Raw genomic sequence first — 25,409 nt, forward strand, 5'->3', positions numbered from 1 at the left:
TTGTACGGACAAATCTGGAAAAGTTTTTCATTTTCCTTCACTTCTTTTTTATAAATAACATGCATGTACAAATAAAACAAGCAAGATCCCAAGAAAAGACACTTTTATGAACGTCCATCAAAATAAGCCACTAGCTAAGAAAGTGGCTAGTTTAAAGAAGCAAGCACCTCCAAGAGTGAAGCAATGAATTTCATTTGGGTTTCTTCATTGATGGTTAAGAAGAGTGGGACATGAACAAACAGAGATTTGATGCCATGCTCCTCTGCAAATCGAAGAGACTGATAGTAGACATAATTGCACACAAACCTGCCAGCATCTTCAGATGACATCACCTCATAACCCATTTTTGCCAATGCCTTGGTGATATCATCAACTGGAAGAGAGGTCTGTGAAAAAGGTTCAAATGAATCACTTAATGAGAATTTACATAGCACGTAAGGAACAGAAAATACTAATCATAGAATCTAGTGAAACAACTGAATTATTTATATTTTATTGGCAGCTAATGACAGAGTGGACATGCCGAAAAACAAGGTAACAAAAGTCACCATGGCATGAACTTTTCTATTGAAGTTTCAAACATGAGCTTCACAAAGAGCTTATGAAACCTTTCAGTATGAAAATTTCTTGCGACTATCGTTAATCAATAGCATGCCCTTTATCTCTCACACGTGCATGCATGCATGTCTACATATGCATAAGTGAAAGAGTTGTGCATGCATCAACAGTCATGTAAGGAAAATTGTTTTCTGGGAAGTGTACGCACACATGAAGAAACAGTACTTGCTATATGGATTAAAGTTGAAATATTAGATGTTTTTGACAAATAAATTTTAGATAAAAAATGTGTCCAATCACTAAAGGGATAGGCTGAGAAATTAAGCCATTAGATGGACTTCTAATGAGTAACAAAACTTCAGCTTGAGCTTACAGCTTGTGAACATTTCAGCATGAATCGGAACTTGGAGATGTCCATACACTATGGTTTTTTGTATCGAAGTGCATAAGTGGATGAATGCATGCAAAAAGACACACACACACACACACACACACAAAGAAATTCAGATGCATGTGCAACCATAGCAGTTGAATTGCTTGCAGCGAGGAGAAACAGAAGGTTTCATAAATTGCAGAGTCCACCAACTGCCTGAGTGCTTCTCCCACATACAAATTCAACCAACGAATTATGTTTTAGATGATAATTTATCATTTGTGTTCTGATAAGTACTTCAACCGGTATGCCAAACCAAAGAAGCATAAAGCAAACTTACTTGACGTGTCCATGAAATGCTTCCATCTGAAGGGACTATAGGAACTTTCTGCAATTGAATGCATATTACAAAGTTCAAAATTTCAGTAAGCCAAGAAGCAAAATTCCAAGTATGCAGTTTTTTTCATTATATTTATTATTCAATATCCAGCTAAAGGGAGCTTGTGCAACCTGAGGCTTCCAGCCCATCTCATCAGGACATCGAAATGTGGCTTCATTTATGGCTTGATGCTCAATCGCAAATTTTGTTGCCCCACTATTCACTCCAAAATGAAGCTGATGAAAAAAGTTGGTGAATAAAAATAAAATAAAAATGTGCTTTAATTGATCATATAATGAACAAAGTTCAGTGTTAAAAACATGGAGAACCATAAAACCAGTATAAATAAAGCTTCATTAATTAAGACACATCAAACTTTCATTTCCAATAATGGATATTAAATAGCATATCTAACAAATAATGAAGTGAAAAAGGACAAAGTTTCAATAGTAAATCATATTATATACCTAAAATTACATGTGAAGAAATCTGATGTTTGAATGATGGAATATATAAGTGGACATGTATCTGGGGCATGCATTTTTTTCACCTCAGAAAATATGTAGTGTGTGTGCGTGAATATATATATGTGTGTGTGTGTGACCTGATGCAACTATAATACAAATAAGATATGCCAATTGGCTCGTTTTGTAATCCAAGTCTGCAGAGCTTTTTTATATATCTTGCTGACAAACACCACAAACAAAAACATGAGCAAGGTTTTCAGCTTGAAAATCTACTACATGGTAGCTCACAAAGAAATAAAAGTTCATACCAAGAAACTGACATGACCGGCCATGGAAAAAATGACAGTAAAAGCTACTTTAACATGATTATGTCAAGTTTGACAGTTAATGTGTTACACTGGTTCAATCTGACTCATTCAAGTGCAAGCACTTCTAGATTTTTGAACTCAAGGAAGTCACTGAATTAACCGGATATAGAATTGGCTTCAATGTGGAGATACTTGGGGGTCACCATAAGCAAGAACACCAGACACATCATTTTGTTCAAGGATTCAAACTGGTATAAATGGTTTAAAAGGAGATACAGAATAAACACCCAGACACATTGAAACGATAGTTTGCATGATGTAATAATTGCAAGCAGAAAAGAGACAAACCTCTCTCTCTCTCTCTCTCTCTCTCTCTCTCTCTCTCTCTCTCTCTCTCTCTCTCTCTCTCTCTCTCTGGACGCAGCTGCTACGAGCCTACGAGGAAACTCTCTCCCTTGTTGAGCAGTCCCAAGGATTTCATCAAGCAGTTCCACAAAAGTATGCATGTAGATTAAAGAAATCGATATATTGAATTAAAACAAACCAAAGTTCTTAATGCATTGAAAGGCTGGAAGCAGTTGATCATCTAATGTTCTAAAAAAGGATATGAAAGGCATACAAATTATATTAATATTTGCAAATGATATAATTGTCATAGGAAATTCCTCATAATTAACAGATGAAATTAAATATCTAAATCGCAAAATCCAGATGGACTTTAGGAAACAGAAATACTTCAAAGAACAGAAATTGATTGAACAAATACTAATTTTGAGCTGTCCCAACTGAACATGCAACTTTAAGCTGCAAAAGTGCCACATGCTGACTTCTAAGAATAGAGATACACCATTCACCATGAATGGAAACCTATCTAGAAATGAAGGTAGCCCTATTCAAGATCTTCAGAAATATAGAAACTTGGCTCAAGGATACATGATCAGATATAGCTTATGTTATAAATCAAATATGTTAATTCATGCATGCCCCACCATAAACATATGGAAGCATTAAAAAGAATATTGAGGTATGCAAAGGGCACAATATGCAACAGAATCATTTATCATAAGAATGATCATACATATAGAATCAATTATTGCTTTGCAAATGCAAACTGGGAAGAAGAGCGAGATTCTAGAACCTTCTATCAGTGTTATACTTGTTGAGTTGGAATATGATTTCACGATGCAAAAGCAGAAATACATAGTCATGTCAAGCAATGAAGTTGAATATATAATTGCAACGAAATGAGAGCAATCTCACAAACCACAACCCAGTAGGGTTTATGCACAAGAGGCACGAAGATAACCCAATATAAGTTCAAACACTAAATGCCACTAAGGGCCAAACAAACATAAAAAATAATAGTCTTATTGCATTTGTTATGCACACAAAATGCATAACATTTGAAGGGGAAAAGACCCCACATTTATACAAAGAAATGGGAGTGAGAGGCTTCCTTTATAGTCATTGGAGAGATCCCAACGACTAGAAATCTAGCCATTGGGAGGCCCCCAACGGCTCTATTGGTCGAGGACTAAAAAGCCCTTGACCAAAATACATATTACAAAGGAAAATAAAAATAAAGGTAAAAGACAGTTCTGACCCTAATGGGCAGATTCTATTACAAGGGTAAAAAGACTGAAATACCCCTAGAGAGTATTACCCTATGTCACACGGACACTCCATTTTGCCCTCCGTACCTGGGTCGACCCACGTCAACACATGGACATGTCATTTTACCCCCGGTACATACAAGTTTGTATTCAATTTATAATTTATAATTGTATTTTCAGTATATAATATATATATTTTAGATATAGCATATATATTTAGATTATATTCAGTTTACTTTGAATTTATTTTGTATTTATGTGACATTTAATATATATATATATATATATATATATATATAGTCGTGTCCCCATACCCACATTTTTTAAAATTGTCGTGTTGTACCCTTTGTACCCGCACCCGTACCCATGTGGAATAGGTATTACTTATTACAAATAGAAATGAGTATATATATATTATATATTATATATACAGACATATATATTATATAACCATATATATATCAAGTACATTATCTTAACAATAATAGGGTTGGGAATCAGACTGGGAAACCTTAGGACTGCTCCTAGTCTAATCTGAAGAGGCCAGGCTTGGGACAATATTTTGGACCCTGGCCCATCAATGGGCCATCCCAACAGACTGCCCTTGTACAAGGGTGGGCAGCTCATGGAGCTGTCTGTCTGGGTTAGGCCTGGATGGCTCACTCATTTGATTGGGACATAACTGTTAAAATATGTACTCTTTTATATATATATATATATATATATATATATATATATATATATATATATATATATATCATCAAAACCCAATAGGGGTATTTCTGTCTTTTCACATAGTTGTTTTAGAAAACAACTATTTTATTTTTTCAGCCAATGTAATCTTTAATTTTTATTTTTTCCTTTTTTATTTTTTGTTTTTTATAAATCAAAAGGGGCTCCAACCATAGAGTCGTTGGAGCCCCCAACGGTCACAAATGTGACCGTTGGGGGCTCCCAACGACTCCATGGGAGCCCCCTTTTGGCTCTTCTTTTGAGGCCCTTTGGCCCTCCTTTTCTCTCACTCTCTCTTGTATAAATAGGGGTGAACCCCATGTATTCCATATTGGGGGAGATCTCTCTCTCTCCTTTCTATAAGAGACTTTTTATTTTTGCCTTCTTAAAGGCTTGTGTTTGTATTGTCCATTAGTGGACTTGTGAGATTGTCTCTTTTATTCATTGTTGCAAGTGCTTATAAGCACTCTTTATATTTCCGCAATATCTCATTACATGGTATCAGAGCCACTCGGTTCTTGGAAGAAAAGTGTGGTACGTATATTTCATATTTTGTGTATCTCTTCTCTTCTCACTTCCTGGAATCATCATGGAGGCAAAGATCGACCTATCCTTCAAGCTCAAAGGGAAGAACTACATGATGTGGGCATCGGCAATGGAAACCAACCTCAAAGGAAAGAAACTTTGGGGATTTGTCATGGGTGCCGTTCCAGAACCTAAACTTAAGCTCACAAAGAACGAAGGAGGTCAAGAAAAGGCACTTGAAGGAGATGCTCGCCTCAAGGCCATTGAAAATCATTAAAAAAAAGTGGAAGATTGGGAAAGCAATCACGCAAAAATCCTTGCGTGGTTTATGAACAATGTCGAACTCAAGGTATGTGCTAATATAGCTAAATTTCGTCGAGCCAATGAGGGTTGGTTCTTTATGAAGGGTATGTATACCCAAAAGGATCTTGCAAGAGCATATTTTTTGCAAGAAAAGATTAGAACCACCAAACAAGGTGACTTTAGCATTCAAGACTATTATAGTGCCTTAAATCCACTATGGGATGAATTGGCTCTTTTAGAGCCAAAATGGGTTGCTATGGAAAATGTTGAATTAAGACAAAAGCAAATGGAACAAGAACGATTGTTCCAATTTCTTTTCGGGCTACGTCCCAAATTTGAGCAAGTGAGATCCTCACTTCTCCATAGGTCTATCTTTCCTCCAATTAAGGATGTCATTGCCGAAATCACTCAAGAGGAGACAAGGCTTGGCATGAGTAAACATGTTGATGAAGTACTTGCCGTATCCAAACCCGGCAACAATGTTAAAACCTATAAACCCCCCTACTTTGGTAAACAAGGAAACTACAATAGAGGAAGAAAAATGATTGTTTGCCATCATTGTTATGAGCCAGGTCACATTAAACCCGCTTGCCCAAAGCTCAATAGAACTTTCAAGCCTAAGGTGGCATCTCTTGAAGAATCTACCACCAAAGAAGATGAAGGCAAGAATGGTGATCTCAAAGATACCCTTGGTCAAATATTCATGGCTCTTCAACAAATCCTTAAAGCTACTTCCTCCACATCGGGTGCGGCTATTGCGTCTACATCATCATCCGGTATGTACTCTTGGATCTTAGACTCCGGAGCCGCTTTTCATATGACCCCTCATGAAAATGCATTAGTTGATGTTTGCACCAATTCAAAAGGATCTTGTGTTACTACGACCGATGGAACTCTTTTGAAAATTTCTAGTATTGGAACTCTTAACACCAAAAAATTTCAAAATCTTTTGTTCTCAAAAGTTAGAGTTGTTCCAAAATTAAATTTAAACCTATTTTCGGTTTCCCAAATTGTCGACCATGGATGTCAAATATCTTTCTCATCTAATGGTTGCTTTGTGCAAGATCTCCAGTCCGGGAAGCGGATTGGGCAAGGTCATAGGAAGGGAGATCTCTATTATATGGACCATCTAAACATTCCTTCAAATTCTTTTTGTTCTTATGTCCAAGAGAAAAGTATTGAAACTTGGCATAAAAGGCTTGGTCATCCAAGCTATTTAAAAATATATATTTTTTCATTTGGAAACAAATTTTGTAAGAAAAAAGACATTAATTGCAAAGATTGTATTTTTGGAAAAATGAAGTTTATTCCTTTCCCAACTAGAACTTTTCTTTCTTCAAGACCCTTTAAATTGGTGCACTCGGATGTTTGGGGTCCATCTCCGGTTATGTCTAAAGGGGGTTACTCTTATTATGTCACTTTTATCGATGACTTTACTCGATATGTTTGGATTTATTTCCTTAGTCATAAATCGGAAGTTTTTCCCTTCTTTAAAGAGTTTCATATGAAAATTCAAAACCAATTTCAAAGTAACATATTCACTTTAAGAACTGATTCCGGTGGTGAATACTTGTCTAATGAATTTCAAAACTATTTAACCAAAAATGAAATTTGTCATAAAAAATGATGCCCTAGGACTCCACAACAAAATGGACTAGCAAAAAGAAAGCATAGGCACATTATAGAAACCGCTAGAACATTGCTTGTTTCTAGAAATATTCCAAAAAAAATTTGGGCCGAAGCCGTTCTAACCTCAACATACTTAATCAATAGAATGCCTTCCTCAAAATTAAAGAATGCCTCTCCTTATGAAAAACTTTTTAAATTCTCTCTCAATTTCAATCGCCTCCGCATCTTTGGTTGCAAATGCTTTGTTCTCTTCCATAAGAGAGATAAGTTATCTCCAAAGGCAATTGAATATGTTTTTCTTGGTTATGGAGAAAATCAAAAAGGCTATAGGTGTTTTGATTTAAAAAATGACAAGCTTTATGTTTCAAAAGATGTAACCTTCTTAGAAGATGAGAATGGTTTTGAAAATATAGAAAAATCACATGAAATTGATTATATGTTTTTACATGATCTTATTGATGACATAAATGATGCTTCTATGAATCATCTTGAAAATATAGAGGACACTTGTGAAGTGTCCAACTGTGATATAACACCACCAAGTAGCGGTCCTAATAATGAAAATATTAATGTTTACTCTCGAAGAGATCAAAAAAGGCCCATTAGTGCCTTAGAGAAATTCTCTCAAATTCTGAATCTTCGGAAGAATCTCTCATTAGGCACTCTTCGAGAGAATCAATACCACCCAAGATATTTGTATCCTATGAGTCTTTAGCACCCAATTATCGGGCATGTTTAATAACTTTACATTCATATTTTGAACCCGCTCATTATAATCAAGCTAAGACTCTACCACATTGGGTTGAAGCAATGAAAATAAAATTAGATGCGCTACAAAAGGTTAAAACTTGGGACATAGTCGAACTTCCTCCACATAAAAAACCTATTGGATGTCGCTGGGTCTTTAAAGTTAAAACTAAAAGCGATGGATCCCTTGAAAGATATAAAGTCAGGTTAGTAGCCAAGGGATATTCGCAGGAATATGGAATTGACTATGAGGAAACATTTGCTCTTGTAGCATGAATGACTAGTGTCAGGACTCTAATAGTTGTCGCATCAACAAAAAAATGGCCTATATATCAACTCGATGTGAAAATTGCATTTCTAAATGGGAATTTAAATGAAGAAGTGTATATGGATCCACCACCCGGAATCAATATTGGTCAAGGTCAAACCCTTAAACTTTTAAAAGCCTTATATGATCTTAAACAAGCCCCCAAGGCTTGGTATGATCGTTTTAGTGATATCATGGTTACATAAGGATTTCATTCATGTTATACTGACACTGCTCTCTTTGTTAAAAATGCAGGTACTAGTATTGTTATCTTATTGCTTTATGTTGATGACATGATTATCACTGAGAATGATCAAAATAGTATTGTTAATGTTAAAAACATGTTCAAAAATAATTTTGACATGTCTGATTTAGGCTTCCTCAGATATTTTCTTGGTATTAAAGTCGCATATTTTCCGCGAGGATATATTTTGTCACAGATGAAGCTTGTTGCTGATATATATACTAAGTCTGGCATTTCAGATGATAAAAAGGTAGAAACTCCAGAGGTCATTAATGCCAAATTAAGGTTGGAGGACGAAGTTCTTCTGGAAGATCCCACTCCCTACAGACAACTCATTGGATCTCTCACATACCTGACCATCACCAGACATCGCTCATGCGGTTCACCCTGCAAGTCAATTCCAACATGCTCCTACAACTATGCATATAAGCGTCGTGCTCTGGATCATTTGATACATCAAAAACACTATAAATAAAGGGGCTATTTCTATCCTCATCTTCTTCCTTAAATCTTCTTGCTTATACTGATGCAGATTGGGGAGATAACCCTAAAGATAGAATCTCAACTACCGGTTTTTGTGTCTTTTTAGGAGATTCCTTAATTGCCTGGAGATGCAAAAAGCAACAGAAAGTCTCATTATCGTCTACTAAAGCTTAATACCGGGCTATGGCAACCACAACAATGGAACTAGTTTGGTCTCACAGCCTTCTCAAAGACATGGGGGTTGATATTACTAAAGCCTCAAAGCTATGTTGCGACAACAAGAGTACTATCTATATTGCAAGCAATCATACCTTGCATGAGCGTACCAAACATATCAAGATGGATTGCCACTATGTTCGAGATGAATATTTACGAGGCACAATTGCTCTACCATATGTCACTTCAGAATATCAGTTGGCGGACTTCTTTACTAAAGCTCTTCCTGCTCCCCGCTTCATGTTCTTTCTTGGCAAACTTTTTGTCATCTCCCCGTAAAGTTTGAGGGAGGGTGTTAAAATATGTACTCTTTATATATATATATATATATATATATATATATATATATATATATATATATATATATATATATATATATATATATATATATATCATCAAAACCCGATAGGGGTATTTCTGTCTTTTCACAAAGTTGTTTTAGAAAACAACTATTTTATTTTTTCAGCCAATGTAATCTTTAATTTTTATTTTTTCCTTTTTTATTTTTTGTTTTTTATAAATCAAAAGGGGCTCCAACCATAGAGTCGTTGGAGCCCCCAACGGTCACAAATGTGACCGTTGGGGGCTCCCAACGACTCCATGGGAGCCCCTTTTGGCTCTTCTTTTGAGGCCCTTTGGCCCTCCTTTTCTCTCACTCTCTCTTGTATAAATAGGGGTGAACCCCATGTATTCCATATTGATTGAGATCTCTCTCTCTCCTTTCTATAAGAGACTTTTTATTTTTGCCTTCTTAAAGGCTTGTGTTTGTATTGTCCATTAGTGGACTTGTGAGATTGTCTCTTTTATTCATTGTTGCAAGTGCTTATAAGCACTCTTTATATTTCCGCAAGCTATACATGTTTAGAGACTGTTCAACTTGAGGCCTTTAAGAGGAACTGTGAGGCAGAATGAGTTTGGTCGACCAGAAGTATTTTTGTAAATCAAGTTCAAACAACAGCATTATGTCAATTGCATAGTTATTATTCATTGTTTGTATTTTTTCCTAATGGGGATTTTAATAAAAATATAACCTAGATGTGCCGCCACCCATATTGAGAACAATTGGGCGCTGAATCCTTCTTAGAGAATTTTTCCCCTTCCCGTCTCTGACTCCTCTGTGCTTATAAATATTAGTTGCCAGTCGCCACCTATTAGTGGCATTAATGTGATATTCAGTGAAAAGTAGCAGTAGCATACTTGTAACTTACATCTAGGCTTGGCACCAACCTTTTAGTGGTAGTCTTGTAATATAATAAGTGGTGGTGGCAGTTCTTTAATATTTAAGTTTCACTACGTGCACCCACACACGAGTTGGTTACAATGTACACAATGATACTATGGGACACTCCAACACACAAGTTGGCCAAGTTACTTCCTCTATACCCTAGTCATTCCTTCTCTTCTTCCCTCCTTTCTCAAAACTTACTAACACGGTATATGCCCACAATTACCAGACAAGAATCTGTCGCTAAGGCTAAAAACTTCAGTTAGATGTTGCATCCATGCTGATGCTAATTATAATAAAAATTAATGTCCAAAACTCTTAAATCAAATAACTCTAATATCATTCATCAAGTAAGACTTGTTCCATTTCATGTTAGCACTTGAAGCTGACCTGGTACAATCTTTTTGAACCACAAGTTATTGATTAACTGAAAATCTTCCATGGTGTCATTGAAGATTACAGATAGCACATTTATTAATTCAATGTGCTTTCTTAATGATGTGTGGTAGTATCTATTAAGAAGAACTTGTATTCAAAATACCCACCACAGATAGAAGGCAATTAACTGGTGGAAGTTCTGCAATATTATAATGTATAATAGTTATTTTTTGGTCATCCACTATAATGCATATTTTAATTAAACTTACAATTTGTTGTGGTTGGGTCAGAGATCCAGATACTAGAAAATCTACATTGTCTATTATTTATCAAAATCTTAATTTCATGCAAAAATGAAAAACAAAACAGAGCGGTGAGAATGAGAATTAAGGATGAATATGGGATCATGCACGCAATATCTCAAACATGAAATGGATGGCACGGCAGTCTTTTAGTAATAGAATATTCTAATAACAGATGTGCTTTGGCATTGGCTTAAAATCATGTATTCCATGATAAGTCACAGCATTTTCAAATTGACTAGCATTTTGTGAAAAAAACAATAGAAAGAAGTAGAATCCCAATTTGTGGATCAGAGAATCAGACAGCCTACATATTGACAAAATGATTATCAAAACTGAGACATCATTATCTTAAAAGTAAGTTGTGCATGTTACGCAATGTATAACTTGAGGAGGCAAGTTAAGGAGCATTCAATTGTATATAAAATACTCATGATGGGTATTTTGGTCATTCATATAGAAAGTCACTAACTAGTGGTAGTTCTGTAATATTATGATGTAAATCTATGTCACATAGATGTGGGTGGGTATGTGGGTGAGGATATGGGTGCGGGTGCGGGTGCGGGGATATATAATAAAAAATTTATTAAAATAAAATTCATAAAAAAATGGGTCAAACTCGGAGCCCAACCTAATCTTGGGTTCGGTTCTGGTGAACCTAGGCTTGGGTTCACCAAAGCCTCTTTTGGAGCAAGCCTGGGTTCGACCCTTGCGCCAACGAGGGGAGGAGGAGGAGATGGAAGAAGAAGAAAGAGAGGAGGCGATGGAGGGATGAGAAGAAGAAGAATAAGAAAGAGAGGAGGAGGAGGCAGAGAAGGAAGAAGAAGAAAGACTGAAGGAGGAGGAGAAAGAAGAAGAAAGAGAGGAGGAAGAATAAAAAGCAATGTACCTTCTTTGTCGTCGGAAGAGGAGGAGGATGTCACCGTTGTCGGAAGAGGAGGAGTCAAGGAAGAAGGAGAGTCGGGGTCGGGGAGGGGGAGGCATCTTACTCGAGGTTGGGAGAGAGGGGATGAGTCTTGCCCTAAACCCCCCTCTTAAATTTTTTTAATGGACCAAAATGGACTCGATCAAAGTTAACTGAGTCTATTTTGAACAAAAATAACCCTAGGTGCGGGTTGACCGCACCGAGTGTTGCACCCACATCGCGTCACGTCGACGCGGGTGCAGAAGCCTATTAGGCGAGTCCATGTGACAAATATATATTAATCATTGTTTTAGTTGTCCATTACTGTAATAAACGAAAAAAAAAATTTGTTCGACCCGGGTCGGATCCAGATTTGGACCCGACCCGGATCCAAAAGGGAGAGGCGGTCGGGCACAGCCTCACCACCTCCCTCGAGCCTTCTTTAGAAAACAAGGCAGGGGGGGTTCAAATACGAACCCCCCCCCCTCGCTGTCTCTCTCCCGACTCTCTCTCCCTCACTGTCTCTCGTTCTCTCTCCCCGATATCCCCGACTCTCCCTCGTCTTCGGTGATTTGCCGAAGAGTTCTGTCAGGTCGCCGTCGGCGACAGCACTACCGGAGCCCACCCTCGCCGGCGATAACTTCCCCTCTGCGACCTCGTCGGCGATGCTTTTCTACCCGACGACCCCCAGATTCGCCGTCGGCCACCTCTTTCCTTCTCTCTGCTGTGAAGGCGCCGACGACCCACCGCCACCGCCTTCCGCTCCGGCGACTCTCCAGGTACGCACCCACCTCCTCTCCCCTTTTCTTTTCCTTCCGCCTCTCATCGACAGGGGGGTTACCTCCCCTGCCTTTCTCAGCATCGGCCGACAGGGGGGCTGAGCCCCCTGTCGTCGGCAGGGGGAATCCCCCCTGTCTCTTTCTTCGGGTCGACTGACAGGGGGACAGAGCCCCCTGTCGTCGCCATTCGTCGGCAGGGGGCTCCTGTCACTTGCCGTGTCAACAGGGGGCTCTGCTCCCCCTGTCCCTCTTGTTTCGCCGGCAGGGAGCGGAGCTCCCTGTGTCGGCCCACCTTTTCGACAAGGGCGGAGCCCCTGCCTCTTCGTGGTTCTTCCGGCAGAGGAGGGGCTCGGCCCCCTCCTCTCTGTTTCCTCTGTCAAGGCAGGGGAGGGGCCGAGCCCTCCTCCCTGCCTTCTGTTACGGCAGGGGAGGGGTCAAGCCCCTCCTCCCTGCTCTTTGTGTTGGCAAGGAAGGGGCTGAGCCCCCTCCGTGCTCGTTGTTTTGACGGGGGAGGGGGTCGAGCCCCTCCCTGCTCCTTGTTGCAGCAGGGGAGGGGGCCGATCTCTCCCTGTGCCTCTTTTCTCGTTAGGCAGGGGAATCGCCCCTGCCTTCGCTGTTTTCGGCAGGCCGGGGCAAACCCCCTCGCCTCGTTTTTCCCTAGCATCAGGCGGGCCTCCGTTCGTTGTTGACAGGCAGGGGCTTTGACCCTGCCTCTCTTCTACTTTGTCAGGCAGGGGCGCAACCCTGCCTGCCCTCGCTTTATGAGGGCAGGGGTGCAACCCCCTGTCTCCTCGGAGTTCGCTGACAGCAAGTTAGCAGGGGCTTGCAGCCCCTGCCCCTGCTTCTTGCGCTTATAGCAGGTGCGCATGTGCACGATGCCCTGCCTCTGCTTCCTTTACGTCAGGACGGCGATAGTGCCCCTGACTTTCTATTTTGGTATTAGCTTGCTAAGATCGTTACTTTTGCAGCTCATACGACGGATCATGCTCGCGCTCCGCGACCCGAGCCGCCAATCGCGTACATTCGCATATGACAGCAAGCTTGCAACTCTCAAAGGTAGGGGAAGATTGCACAGAAGACTTGGACAATTGAATTGAGTTCAATTAACTAAAAAGGACAATTAAATAAATATGTATGCATATATATCATATATATTTATACGAGTACGCATTTCACTCAAGGACGCGGTTTCACGATCCTTGTCCTTTACTTTGTCGTTGCGCATCGCGAAAAGGATTGGCGTTGCACTCCTGTTTACAGTCTTTACTTGACGTTGCGCGTTGTACCGAGGGTTTGCGTTGCACTTCTGCTTACCGCCTTTACTTTGTCGTCGCGCTTTGCGCCTAGGCTCTTGCTTTTGTATATGTGTTGGTATTGCCTTGCTATTGCAGATGACGTGCAGGTTCTTGCTCTTTGCATATGCCTTAAAGGCATCCTCGTGGAGGATGCAAGGGGCAGTTGTCACTCTCCCTCTTGCGACAAGAGTTCAGTCGGGAGCGAGCGACACAGCCTCGTCTAAGGAGAGGGATACCTCGCAAGGATCTTGGCTCTTCGTGTGCGCAGTCCTGCAGAGTCGACTTGAGATTTTAAGGAGCTGCGCAAAAGCATCAAAGACTATTCCAAATCGAAGTATTTGAAAGGATGTGACTGGTTGGTTCTGCTCGCCTTTTTGGCATATCTCGGGTGATCCCGAATTGGGGGTTCGAGCGAACTTCTTAGCGGGTGTTCTGTTGAGAAACCCGTATTCCGTCTATCGAGGCCGGTATCGAGTCATGCGAGACATGTAGATACCCCGATAGCATATGTGATTCAAGATAATCACATGCATAATGTTGGCACAATGTACTGTTGTTTCAAAAGATAGAGTAAAGTTGATAAACTTTACATCTTTGTGAAACACTCCTGTTGAGGCTTCTATTGAGAAGCTATACCCCCTTCATCCTAGAGTACTTGTAGTCGTGCACGACACGTCTAGTACTGTGATGATCGGATGAGACGGTCGTGCGACCTCGAACAGTGCTAAATATACAATGTTGTAATCACATAAATGGCCTCACATTCGCCTTCACAGGCAAGATGCTTGAGTGGTTTAAAGACCACAGCATAGAATGGGTCGTTAGTTAAGCAACCCCTAACGCACCCATTCGCTTCTGGTTGTCTGTCAAGGGAGAGGACAGATCGGTACAAAAAAACTCCAATGAACAGGTTGTTAACAACCACCCCACGGACAATGATCCGGCCTCCCCAGTCATTGGAGTTAAGGGGAAAGGGGCTACAATAGTTAGCTCAAGACTTCTGCAGAAGTTGGATGCATCTGTGGCACTGATTTTTCAGCCTCCGGGGAATCCTCTCTCGGCTAAAGCCGTCCCCTTTGGAGCGGACTAAACTAGCTATTCGGGTTATTGAAAATACATAGAATAATAGACGCCCGAACTAGTCTCAGTTGTTTCTACGTTTTGCCTGCGCGTACCCGCAGGCCAGTAATATCAGAACATAAAGTCTGTTCACATTGGTTGTTGGGTCGTGAGACTCGCTTGCACTACTAATTCGCTTGCACTACTGACTCGCCTGCACTATTGATTCGCTTGCACTACTGAATCGCCTGCTTGCTCGGTAGTTCAGTATGCTACTCGTTGAGCTGTGCACGCCTGTCAAGGCATTACTCTAGTTGGTTAAACTGATTATGCAGTTCTTTGCGGAGTAATAAGGAGCTTCTCATACTAGTTAAATGCTTATAATAATAGCATTATGTCAGTTGCTACATATTAGCATGTGACTTGTTTTATCCCTGGGTCGAACTGTTTGGTGCTTATTGTAGCGTAGCACTTATTGGCTTGCATCTCTTATGATTGATGTGATTGCATACAGCTCGTAATCTACGAACTGGTGGCAACTAGGATTGATGTAACTGTTGTCGTATGATTCCTTATGAATGCCTTGTGATGAAATGGTTTATGCCTTACGATTAATTTAATTACTTGTTGATGGACTGAGCCATTTGATGATAATTGTATGTTTTACGAGCATTGTTATGAGTGCTCGTCTTATTCAGTTGTTTTGTTTGGCTGACGGGTAGAGTTAGTTACTCTTCGCCCATAAAATCAACTGGATTGCCATGTCTGCATGTTCTCATGTGTCATTTACGCATGCCTTGAGGTCCTATTTGAGGATTGTAATGGTCCTCGTAACAATAACACGATGCGTAGGATTATATGCTTCTATGTGAAGAGATATGATGCATATTGCTGATATGCATGCTTGTGCCCATATTGTGGCTACCGACCCCGAGGCGGTCAATGGTTCAGAGCAGTCAATTATGATGCATGTATCACTGAGTGGGGTGTCTGTCGAGCACCTGATCTCCAAAGGATTATCTGCGAGGGCGTGTATGATCAAGACCAGGTACCCAGCTAGAGTGGTAGATTCTCTGTGAGGATGTACATTGTCCACGAACGGGTAGCCGCAAAGACGGTGAACTCCTGTGAGGAAGTGTATGGTCCAAGACCAAGTATACCATCTAGGGCGGAATTCCTTGTGAGGTTATACATTTCCCAGACCAGGTGATCCGGCGTTGATCTTATCGTTTGTATTAGTGGCTATCGACCCTGAGAGCGATCATTCGTGTTGATGTGTGTATCACAATGATTTTCATTGGATATGGCATTTGTTGGGGACCGGCTTCCCAAAGGTTTCGCTGTGGGGGTATGTATGATCAAGATCAGGTGACCCGGCTAGAGTGGGAGATTCTCTGTGAGGACATACACTATCCACAAACGGGTAGCCGCAAAGACGGTGAACTCCTGTGAGGAAGTGTATGGTCCAAGACCAAGTATACCCTCTAGAGCGGTAATTCCTTGTCAGGTCATATATCTCCCGGACCGAGCGATCCGATGTGGATCTTGTGTTTTTCTTACCATAAAAAGTTATGGTGAGCTATGACGATCTCCTGAGATTGTTGTGATAGCTAACTATGAATTCATAGTTTCGGTTTCTGTTTTAGCATGATTACATGCAGGACTCAGATGTGAGAATCAGATTGTTAATGATTTGAATTAGTGTTTATGTTTTGGACCTTCTACGGAAGGGTGGGCTTTTCTGAGGAAGTATGACGCCTTAGTGCGTCATAACCGGTGACAGTTAGCCGCGTAAGGTTTTGAGAGATGCGAATAGATTAAGGTTGTTCAGGACAAAGCGTTTGTTAGAAGTAGTGGGTGACAAACGATGTCCTGATGGTGATTAGATGCAGAGACCTCATTCTAGGAACAAGGACAAGCTTGTTGCGCAGTAGTTTACAACTTATGATCAAATGGATCGTATGCTGCGTTAGTCAGTTGCACAGCCTACTTGCTTTGCACCGCTTACTTGCTTTGAACTGCTTACTTGCTTCGAACTGCTTACGTGTTTGCACTATTTACTTGCTTGCATTGCTTACCTATTTAACTGCATATCTGCTTTAAACTGCGTAACCTACTGAATTAAATGTACTTAATTCAGTTCCTTATAGTCTCTCTTGTGCACCTACTAGTTTTTCGCGAAACTAACCCATTATATGGGTACAGGTGATGATTAGGTACACTACGGGCGATGGCGCGATTGCAAGATGGCTTCAAGACTTCTTCTTCCTGCTCTTAGCTCGCGTCCTGGATACTTGGTTGTTATATGCATCCTGATTAAATCGTAGTAAACCTATGCCGCTTGCTAACGCAAATTGATATATTGCTTACAAAACATTCCACTGTCTTCTTTGATTTGTCGTTGTTGTTAGGCATTATGGAAGAAAGCAATGATGCACAAACATTCCAACCAGTGCCATTAAGACAGCGTGAGTAGCTTTTCATCTCATCATGCTATCGATGAAGAAGGCATGTCGTCTTGTGTGCCATTAAGGCATTGTTTAGTTATTGCAGGTAGATCTTGTTCTTACGAAATCAGATTTCCCTTAGGATATCTGAATCTTGTGAATTTTTGGTTCTTTTGCTAACGTGCCCAAAGTGTTCAGCTTGCCTTATGATTTATCAAAAGAAAAGTCTTCCATTGATTTCATAATCAAACTCTGAAGGAAAGAGATATTTCTAGTCTCTTGCCTGTTTTTCTGAAAAGGTTCGCAAGTTTGAAATTTGGGGCGTTACAATTACACCGGTATACCGTAATCAAATTTGCGCTTAGTCACTGTTTTCAATACACCATATTTAGGGTTTTATATAAATTAATGGAGTAATAGATGTTTCCCCTTCATCTACAATAGGAGAAAAGATCATGATTGCAAGGATTCTTTTCTTTCCTTTCTATTGCATGTAATTGATACCAGATATATAGTATCCTCAACCCACACTTGGGAAAGATAATCTTCATAATGGCACAGACTTCTTATAAACCATTTAAATTAATAAATAATTGATTTAGTTTTCTAGCTAATATACGAAGAAAGATTACTTTCACTACCTAATGCAAATAAGTCATGTAAATTATGGTTATTGAAATTCAAGAGGTGTTTAATACTAATGGGAGCATCTATAGAATTACCATGTACAGCTTAAGAGATTTTTAGATGAAAAAAATTCCCCACAAGGGGAGTTACTTTTTCTCAAAATTAACTTATAGCATTCAATGTCCAGCACAGCAGGTTCTTATTGAAACATGACATCCTTATATGGCCCCGTGATCAGCAATAAGTAGCTGCAGCACTAGCAAGATATATAATGTGACAAGACCCAATCATTTGTAAGACAGTCATATGACAAGCCAAACTATTTATAGTAATTTCTTTGGGTTTATCATTGCACAGGAATACTCAACTCCACAACCAAAAATTAAACAACTTCTGAGGAAGAATACTGACATAATCATCAAAAGTACTCAACTCCAATAAAGTTGCATGCAGGACTCAGGGAAAAAAAAACTTTCAAATTGAATAAGAAACAAGCAAGGAAGCATGAGATATTTATTATGAAATCAAGAGACAGTTTCCCAAATTCATATAGAATCTTAAGGTGGAATATCCATCTATGACATAAAAAACATATAATCTACATGAAAGAAAATAAGCAACCACATGATAAGTTTAACATAAAACAAAGCATTCATTGTGTAATATCTTGTAATTTTTCCTATATTTTCAAGTTCAAAAATACAAATTTTAATTAAATAATTATATTTAATATATCTAAAATTAAAAACAATAAATTATTATATAAGAGCTGACGTCAATATGGGCTTGGGCATGGTACATGGCCCATTGAAGAGATCCACATATGAAATGTAATACCTGCGAATTTTATTCATTTTTAACTTTTAAATTCGAGCCAAAATTATGTTAAATGCAGGTTAAATTCAGGTGAAATTTAAGAGTTTAAATGGAACTACGACCCTAGCTAGATCCGTTATGAACCGTAGATCTCGTAGGAGATCTGATTTGGCAATGTTGGATATGGGTTGGTTCAGAAAATGGGTTTTTCAAATTAGACCGGCCTCTATTTTGGGTCTTTTTCACTTGGATCAGAGTCGACCGGCCTATATATATATATATAGGTTAACGTCAATATGGGTATATATATAGGTTAACGTCAATATGGATCTGGACCTAGTCCAGGATCCATAATGACTAGTGCCCATGAATGCGTTGAAATCCAAATAGATATGGATTTGGATCATGGGTCCAACCCAGACCCATAACACATCCATAAACTTTTAAAATAAAGTGAAATTTAAAGCTTCAATTTAATATATATATATATATATATATTAAGAAGTAGTTATGATAGGGTAGAGTTCTACCTTTGGTGGAACTCTACTTAAGCCTATCAAGAGGGGGCGTCACCCCCAAGAGGTTTACTATAAAGAGAGAGGCCAAGCCTCTCTCTCTCTAAAAAACGTAAAGTAGAGAAAGAGAGGGAGGAAAAGAGGAAAAAAAGAAGAGAGAAAGAGAGAGAAAAAGGAAAAAGAAGAGAGAGAAAAAGAGATAGGGAGAGGAAAAAGAGAAGGGCATCACTTTCTCCACCTTATTCTTCTTCTTCTTATATTCTTTTCACATATTTTCAGCAAAGCAAGGTACAGGTTCTTCTCTTTTCCAATAGAACGAGGGTTTAGCATGTCTTAAATCATATGGGTTTAAGGGTTGATAATGTCTGAAAATTTCTGCATGCATACCATGTATATTTTTAGTGTTCTTGATGCTTAAAATTGATTTTCTAAATCCCTAAACATGTCTGCTAATTTCTGCATGTATATACTATATATTTTTTTATGTTTTTTATGGTTAAAATTTATTTTCTATATCCCTGAACATGTCTGTAAATTTCTGCATGTATATACTATGCATGTTGGTTTAGTAAGCAACGAAGTAATGATGAGAGTGTAGTGAAGCTTGGTGAGCAAGAAATATCGGTGGATGATTGTTTCAAATATTTGGGATCTATCATTCAAAAGTATGGAGAAATTGATGGAGATGTAAATCATAGGATAAAGGTTGGGTGGATGAAATGGAAAAGTGCAACTGGAGTGTTGTGCGATCGTAGAATGCCATTGCGGTTGAAGGGAAAGTTTTATAGGACGACTATTAGGCCTGCTTTACTATATGGTACGGAATGTTGGGCTGCCAAGAGACATCATATTCAAAAAATGAGTGTAGCTGAGATGCATATGCTGAGATGGATGTGTGAAAATACATAAAAGATAAGATTCGGAACGAGGAGATACGTAAGAAGGTAGGCGTTGCACCCATTGAAAATAAGATAAGAGAGAATCGTTTACGGTGGTTTGGACATATTCGGCGAAGGCCTAATGATGCTCCAGTTAGAAGGATGGAGAAATGGGAAAATATATTAGTTAAAAGAGGTCGGGGTAGGCCTAGGAAGACATGGATGAAGGTGATAGGAAAGGATATGAATGTTTTGAACCTCACCAAGGACATGGCATTGGATAGAAATGATTGGAGGAGAAGGATTCATGTGGAAGACCCATAATGATTTTCTTTTTTGGTTCATATCGCCGACCCCAATTATTTTGGGATGAAGGCGTAGTTGTTGTTTGTTGTTGTATATACTATGCATGTTTTATGTTCTTGATGCTTAAAATTTATTTTCTGCATTCCTGAACATGTCTGCAAATTTCTGCATGTATATACTATTTATTTGTAATATTTTTTATGCTTAAATCTAAAAATTTTTCATGCATACCATGAATATTTTTATCATTCTTGATGCTTAAATCCAAGTTTCTGCATCCCTAATCATGTCTGAAAATTTCTGCATGCATACCATAAATCTTTTTATCGTTCTTAATGCTTAAATCCAAGTTTTTGCATCTCTAATCATGTCTGAAAATTTCTGCATGCATACCATGAATATTTTTATTATTCTTGATGCTTAAATCTAAGTTTCTACATCCCTAATCATATCTAAAAAATTTTACATACATACCATGAATATTTTTATAGTTTTTGATGCTTAAATTCAATTTTCTGAATCCCTGAATGTGTCTGCAAATTTCTGCATGTATATTCTATATTGTTATGTGTTCTTGATTAGATTTACAGCACGTATAGTGTACATATATGTGTTGGCTGCGTTCTTGATGAGAATCACAATGCATATAGTGTTCACACATATGATGTCTGCATTCTGGACAGGTTTGTAGTAGCATATATATACATATATATGTGTTGTCTGCGGTCTGGACAATTTTGCAGCATGGATATATATATATATATATATATATATATATATATATATATATATATATATATATATATATATATATATATATATATATATATATATTGTCCACGTTCTGGACAGGTTCGCAACAGCATATATATACATATATATGTGTTGTCCACGTTCTTGACAGGTTCGCAACAGCATATATATACATATATGTGTTGTCCATGTTCTTGACAGGTTCGCAACAGTGTGTGTACATATATATATATATATATATATATATATATATATATATATATATATATATATATATATATATATATATATATATATATATATATATATATATATATATTGTCTACGTTATGGACAGATTCACAGCATGCATATACATATGTATATATGTTGTCATATGTTGTTTACACATGTTGTCTATGCATGTGTTGTTTGCACATGTTGTCCGCATATACCATATGCATATGTTGTCCATGCAAATACTGTTTGCACATGTTGTCTGCATACGCCGTTTGCATATGTTGTCTAGACATTTTGTTCGCTTTTTGAAAAGCTTCGCAGCAATATATATATATATATATATATATATATATATATATATATATATATATATATATATATATATATATATATATATATATTGTCTATGTTTGAACATAAAATTTTGATTAATTATGTGTGTTTCATGCTCAATGAAAAAATTTGCAATGCTAATTTATTGTGGTAATGTTTGATCCGTTGAGGGCTATGAGCATGTGTTGCTTACAAAATATTAAATTGTGATTTTTGCATTGCAAAATGATTTTGTTGAAAATTGGTTTTATTGAATTAATTATATTGTTGAATTTAATAGGGCAAGGACTCGAATTTATTATTTCACATGGATTTGCATAATTGTTTTTGTGTAAAGAACTCTTAATTAATTAAGATAGTAAAAGAGACCAAATGGTGTAATAATTTTCTTCCTTAATGTCCCTCTGAAAAGGTGGGAACCTTGGATGGTAATCATGAGGGACCGTGAAAATACTAAACACTGTGTGCATTTGTTGTCCCCAAGAACCCGATGTGTGGTTCGTGTTCCTGACCACGGTTATAGGAAACTTTCAGCCACTTTACCTGGGAGTGGTGTTGTTGACTCAGCTATAGTTATTGGTATACCAGGAAAATGACGTCAATGGTTGTAGATTTTCATTGATGTCCTGGCATTAGGTGATGATTCTTAATGTTCTGATAGATGGTGTGAATTCCTGATATCGGTCGGGGAACAAGTGTGAAATCCAGTAATTCAAATTGTATGTTAAGCTACGACTGAAAATTGCCTTAAACCTTAGGAACTTTGCCTGTTTTGAGTATCCACGAGTTTGTAAGAAGGTGAAAATTAAATTTGTGTGCACTAAATAGGGATATGCATACAAAAACAATTCTGATAATTTAACTTAAAAAGTTATTCATTCATGTTGCATTGATTCACGCATCCCTAAATATTTGATTTAACATAAAATTGTTGAGTGCATGCTTAAACTGCTTAGATGGTAAGTTTGTTTTGATGATATGTTACATGTGATTCATCTTAAACTTGTGGTTGATTTATTTTATGTTATTTTTTTACTATTGAAAATTTACATGTACGAGAACTTTGGTTTTTACCCGGTTTCTAAAAATGTTTTTGAGGTACTGAGGCTCGGTGATGAGAGGGATTGGATGGCTAGAGGACTCGAGGTTTGTGGTCTGGTGGCCCGGGTTCTGATGTGCATAGGATTGGCTAGAGTTGATTTTGAAATTATTTGAAACTTTATTGATAATATTTGATTAAGTAAATGAAGTTTAGTTCATAGTTTAAATGTATTTTATGTCTGAAATGGTTGATAGGTTGCAAATATTAAATTTGTAATGTGCCCCTAGTCTTTGGGCGGTTTTCTGCAATTGTTTAAAAAAAAAAAGATTCAACATATTTTCGAGAGTCAGTTTGGAGTCAGTTACACATTGCAGGCAAAACAAGGAACCACGTGACAAGTTTAGCATAAAACAAAGCAATCTTTGAGGAATGACAGGCAGATACTTGTTAACCTTCATGAAACTAATCTTCTTCACCGAACACTGCAGCACCTTAGTAGATCATGTGAGACAGGCCAATTGCGAAAGGCTGAATTAGTGGAAGGCACTATCTTAAGCAAGGTTCTCAAGTTCAAATCTCGCCAGAGGCGATGCCCCAGCTTGGCAATCCAAAAGAAACAACCCATGAGAATAAAACTAAATGGTTAATGAAAAATAGGAAGGAGAAAATACGGACAGTTTCATTAACTCCTTTCACAGAGATACTTGTGGTAAAACTAATAGCAAATGAAAAACAGGAAGGAGAAAATAAGGAGTTTTATTAACTCCTTTCACACATGATGCACACAAAATCTCTCCATATGTAAATAAATCCCAAGCATAAACAGATTATGTGCAAGAATTACAGATATATATATATATATATATATATATATATATATATATATATATATATATATATATATATATATATATATAATCCTGCTGTGATGCACAACAATTATTCGTTCCCATATCCAGCGCACCAACTAAACTGAGAAACATTGAATAATATGTATTAAGCAATTGAAACAAAATTCAACCCAGTGATATGACTCTGCAGCCATCAACTAGGCTGCATAGCATCATGTAGTATGAATACAATAAGCAACCAAGTCTGAAACAGAACAACTCACCAGTATGACTCTGCGTCCGCTTGAGGATTCAGGTTTATTGCCAGCTGCAGCTGCTTCAAAGATCTTATAAAGCTCAGAAAGCACACCCTGTCCAGCTGTTTCAAGTACATTGCAGCTTCCAATAGCCAGTCCTTTGGGTAATCCACTTTTCTGCATATATGCACTAAGATTGCTTACAATTACCTCAGTTGGATTCACAGCAACGCCATGAAATTTCTTGAATCCAGTAATGTGGACTGTAGCAGCTGGTGGCCCCTCTGATCCCATTTAGAGATACGCAAATCTGCCAACTGCAAAGATATTTAGCATTTAAAATTCTGAGCAATCGACCACCACCACGCAGGTAAACACTAAGAAAAAATTGAAACGTCTAAAGGTAGAAAAGGAAGAATTCTTCTCAATTTATCTCCATCAAAATGCCCGCCATGAGACTCTTAATAATGGCCCTACCGGCAGAGATTCACAGATAATCAAACTAGAGATATGATTTCAATACGAGCACAAGAACTAGTTATACAGAACAAAATTTATGGTATGTAAAGATACATTCACAGATAATCAAACTAGAGCAATAATTTCAATCTAAGCACAGGAACTAGATACAGGATAAAACTATGATCTATAAATATTCCGAGAATTTCACCCCACACCCAATTTTTTTCAGACACCAAATACACATAAAACCTGAATTTAGGTGTCTTCACATGGTCCAAAACCATCATCACAGAAGCAACAACCTCGTATGCAAATCTGGTTAAAATAACAAAACAATCCTACCCATCTTAGAGGTCAGAAAACAAAGCCCAACCCATCAATAATCGCAGATAATCACATAATCCAAAAAATTATTCAATACCCATCAACCCAATAAATGAATAATCGGACAATAAACTTTAACCATAGCCACCCAATCATTGAAAACCAACTTTTAATAATTCCGCAAAAAGCAAAGAAAAAAGAACCAGGAACCAGCAGAAATTCTCAAAATACGAACTTTAGTTCTCAATTGGTCAAAAACTCAACTCATTAGCAATTAAAACCAGAATGAAATTCTGGCTCAACACCCATCAAAAACCACTACCCATCTTACGCAAATGCCAGAAACCAACGATTAACCAGTCAAGAGTGAAGGAAAGGAAGGAATGAACCTTACCCACCAAAAAATCCCACCATTTTTAACAAGAAGAGGATGGAAAAAAAGGAACAAAAAGAGGGGAAAACAACATACCTCTGGCCTCGTATAAGTTACAGGAAAGGAGTGCAGATTGCGTTTTTCTATGAAAGGAGATAAAATTGAAATCAGAAGAAAAAGGTGGGGTGCTCAATTATAGATTACCAACAAATGGTGATTTTATTGTACAATTGAAACAAATTATGACTGATGGTGAGGCTCTAATTTGATAGGAAGATCGGTTCCTGAATAAAGAAACGTTGGGGAGACGTCTTTTGTTTATTCATTATTGTGTCAACATGAATCTGATCAACAGCTTGTTCTCGAAACAAAGGATGAGGCCTTTCTTGTGGTGCCGTCTC

The 25,409-nt window shown here is 38.1% G+C and overlaps 1 protein-coding gene across 2 annotated transcripts; it reads right to left on the minus strand.

The window, feature by feature from the left end:
* LOC149826750 (uncharacterized) lies at positions 1 to 25,409 on the minus strand. 2 transcript variants are annotated; one of them, XM_090018959.1, is made up of 5 exons: positions 25,105 to 25,409; positions 23,877 to 24,166; positions 1,442 to 1,546; positions 1,272 to 1,319; positions 1 to 386 (listed from the first exon to the last, which is right to left on the minus strand). In XM_090018959.1, the coding sequence occupies exons 2-5, from the start codon at positions 24,141 to 24,143 to the stop codon at positions 147 to 149; spliced, it is 660 nt and encodes a 219-aa protein (XP_089875085.1). In that variant the 5' UTR covers positions 24,144 to 24,166; positions 25,105 to 25,409; the 3' UTR covers positions 1 to 146. The 2 variants fall into 2 exon arrangements, with proteins under 2 accessions (XP_089875085.1, XP_089875086.1); XM_090018960.1 differs by lacking the exon at positions 1,442 to 1,546.

This window comes from Nuphar pumila, chromosome 10 (assembly GCF_984573655.1).
Source record: "Nuphar pumila chromosome 10, dmNupPumi1.hap1.1, whole genome shotgun sequence".
NCBI lineage: Eukaryota > Viridiplantae > Streptophyta > Magnoliopsida > Nymphaeales > Nymphaeaceae > Nuphar > Nuphar pumila.

Excerpts from the sequence above, each read along its gene's own strand:
- LOC149826750 (XM_090018959.1), bottom strand. The coding sequence starts at position 24,143 with ATGGGATCAGAGGGGCCACCAGCTGCTACAGTCCACATTACTGGATTC. Across the intron at positions 1,320-1,441 it reads AGATGGGCTGGAAGCCTCAG|AAAGTTCCTATAGTCCCTTC; the intron begins GTTGCACAAGCT and ends ATTCAATTGCAG. Across the intron at positions 387-1,271 it reads GCATTTCATGGACACGTCAA|ACCTCTCTTCCAGTTGATGA; the intron begins GTAAGTTTGCTT and ends CCTTTTTCACAG.